The following is a 2345-nucleotide window of genomic DNA, read 5'->3' on the forward strand; positions in this document are numbered from 1 at the left end:
ATGCGTCAAGTTAGAACTTGTCCGAGATCTTATCAATTCCAATGATCACACCAAGTTTCATCAGAATCGGTTTAAAACTGTAGCGTCAATCCTGCTCACAAACTATTTTTAACAAATTTCAACACATTTTAACAAAGTCAAGGGCAATAACTCAAAAACCGTTCATCAAAAATGCGTCAAGTTAGAACTTGTCCGAGATCTTATCAATTCCAATGATCACACCAAGTTTCATCAGAATCGGTTGAAAACTGTAGCTTCAATCCTGCTCACAAACTATTTTTAACAAATTTCGACGCATTTTAACAAAGTCAAGGGCAATAACTCAAAAACAGTTCATCGAAAATGCGTCAAGTTAGAACTTGTCCGAGATCTTATCAATTCCAATGATCACACCAAGTTTCATCAGAATCGGTTTAAAACTGTAGCGTCAATCCTGCTCACAAACTATTTTTAACAAATTTCAACACATTTTAACAAAGTCAAGGGCAATAACTCAAAAACCGTTCATCAAAAATGCGTCAAGTTAGAACTTGTCCGAGATCTTATCAATTCCAATGATCACACCAAGTTTCATCAGAATCGGTTGAAAACTGTAGCTTCAATCCTGCTCACGAACTATTTTTAACAAATTTCAAAACGTTTTAACAAAGTCAAGGGCAATAACCCAAAAACCGTTCATCCAAAATGCGTCAAGTTAGAACTTGTCCGAGATCTTATCAATTCCAATGATCACACCAAGTTTCATCAGAATCGGATGAAAACTGTAGCTTCAATCCTGCTCACGAACAATTTTGAACAAATTTCAAGGCGTTCTAAGTCAAGGGCACTATCTCAAAAACCGTTCATCGAAAATATGTCAAATTCGAACTTGACCGAGATCTTATCAATCCAAAGCATCACACCAAGTTTTATCAAAATCAGATGAAAACTTTAGTCGCTATAGTGCTCACAAGAAATGTTGACCGACGGACCGACGGACAGGGGCGACGACAATATACGTATAAAAATGGCTGCGCCCATCGTTGAATGCGAGTTTGTATCTGAAGCAATTATCGAAGGCCATGGTGGACGTATGGCCGGAATATCCGTGCCTGTACGACGTACGGATCCCCCAATTTAAAAACAGAGATAGCAGAGAGAAGGCTGGTTACATTTCACGGCATAATACTCTCAGCGCAAGCTAGCAGTGGAACTATTTATACCTTCCAAAGACATTTCCTCTGGTCTCTGGATTACGTTCAACAAACTTTATGGCTATGAGTGGTTCGACTTGTTTGAGTATATATTTATAAGAATCAGCCTCGATAGTTTTTCTACTTGTAGAACATTTTCCTAACTTGATTACTTCGTAAAAATCAACATTGTGAGATCCTGTATAGTTGCGCCTGAAGAATTCATATTCGTATTCCTGTTCTGCAGAAAGTTCGGGATAACGATCAACAACATCTGAATTGCAATTTCTCGTTAATAGCATAGCAGATAGTCTTCCATACTCTGTTAGGTCGGTGGGTGTAAAATAGACCACGCAATGTCCACCTCTTCTATACTTCCAGCGACGGTTTGTTTCTTACCCTGAAGCGATTGGTTAAATTTCTCCATTACACGAAGGACTGGTAAAGATGACTTTAAAACTCAGAACCGTCTCCGAATTCTCTAGATTGTTATACAACCCACTTGCGCAGGCACTGGTGATGGAACCAAATTTCTTTGCTGCGCGACTAAAGATTCCAAAACTTCCGAGTAAAACTGCAGAACAGATATAACCGCTTGTGTAGTGTCCGTGTTAGCCATTGGGTAAACTGGCTGAGTTAAGTTGGCGAATCAACACCGGTTGTAGAACTTGCCAAGTTCCTGTACGCAATCTAACGCACCGGGCATTGTTTTGGAGGTGACTAAATGAGAAACATGTGCGCCACAATGTATGTACAGTGCTAGAAGTTGGCTTTTCCTCATCAAAGCTTGACACCCGTTATATTCGCCGGACATGTTGTGTTATACTGTCCATTGTATGCAGTTCAGCGGCAGAATTTTTTCAATAAGTTACACGTTCATGGTTTAGATGATCTGGACGATGATACAAAATTAGAAAAACTGTTCTCATCTCCAAACATCATTTGTATGATTAAAACGTGTATAAGTATTTAAACCTTACTCTTCTAATAATTCCAATTCATTACAAGTATATCGGGAACTCTATATTATTCTATGTTGCTTGCTTCGTCATATGTTTAAGTCCTCAAGTTGGATATTGGAAGCTGTGTTCTGATAAACACGTCTTGTAACATCTCAGCAAGTTCCATCACATATCACTCCAAACTGAACGGATCTTCATTGATGTCACTATT

The 2345-nt window shown here is 38.7% G+C and overlaps 1 protein-coding gene across 1 annotated transcript in view; it reads right to left on the minus strand.

The window, feature by feature from the left end:
- The window catches only part of LOTGIDRAFT_164118 (hypothetical protein), a gene marked incomplete at both ends in the record, with an annotated part of 7339 nt that extends 5865 nt beyond the window's left edge, over positions 1–1474 (minus strand). Inside the window, one exon of the mRNA XM_009060604.1 lies at positions 1203–1474. Coding sequence (XP_009058852.1) covers positions 1203–1474 — 272 coding nt within the window. The remainder of the gene's footprint in view (positions 1–1202) is intronic.
- Between the last annotated feature and the right edge of the window lie 871 nt (positions 1475–2345).

This window comes from Lottia gigantea (genome assembly GCF_000327385.1).
Source record: "Lottia gigantea unplaced genomic scaffold LOTGIsca_43, whole genome shotgun sequence".
Lineage (NCBI taxonomy): Eukaryota > Metazoa > Mollusca > Gastropoda > Lottiidae > Lottia > Lottia gigantea.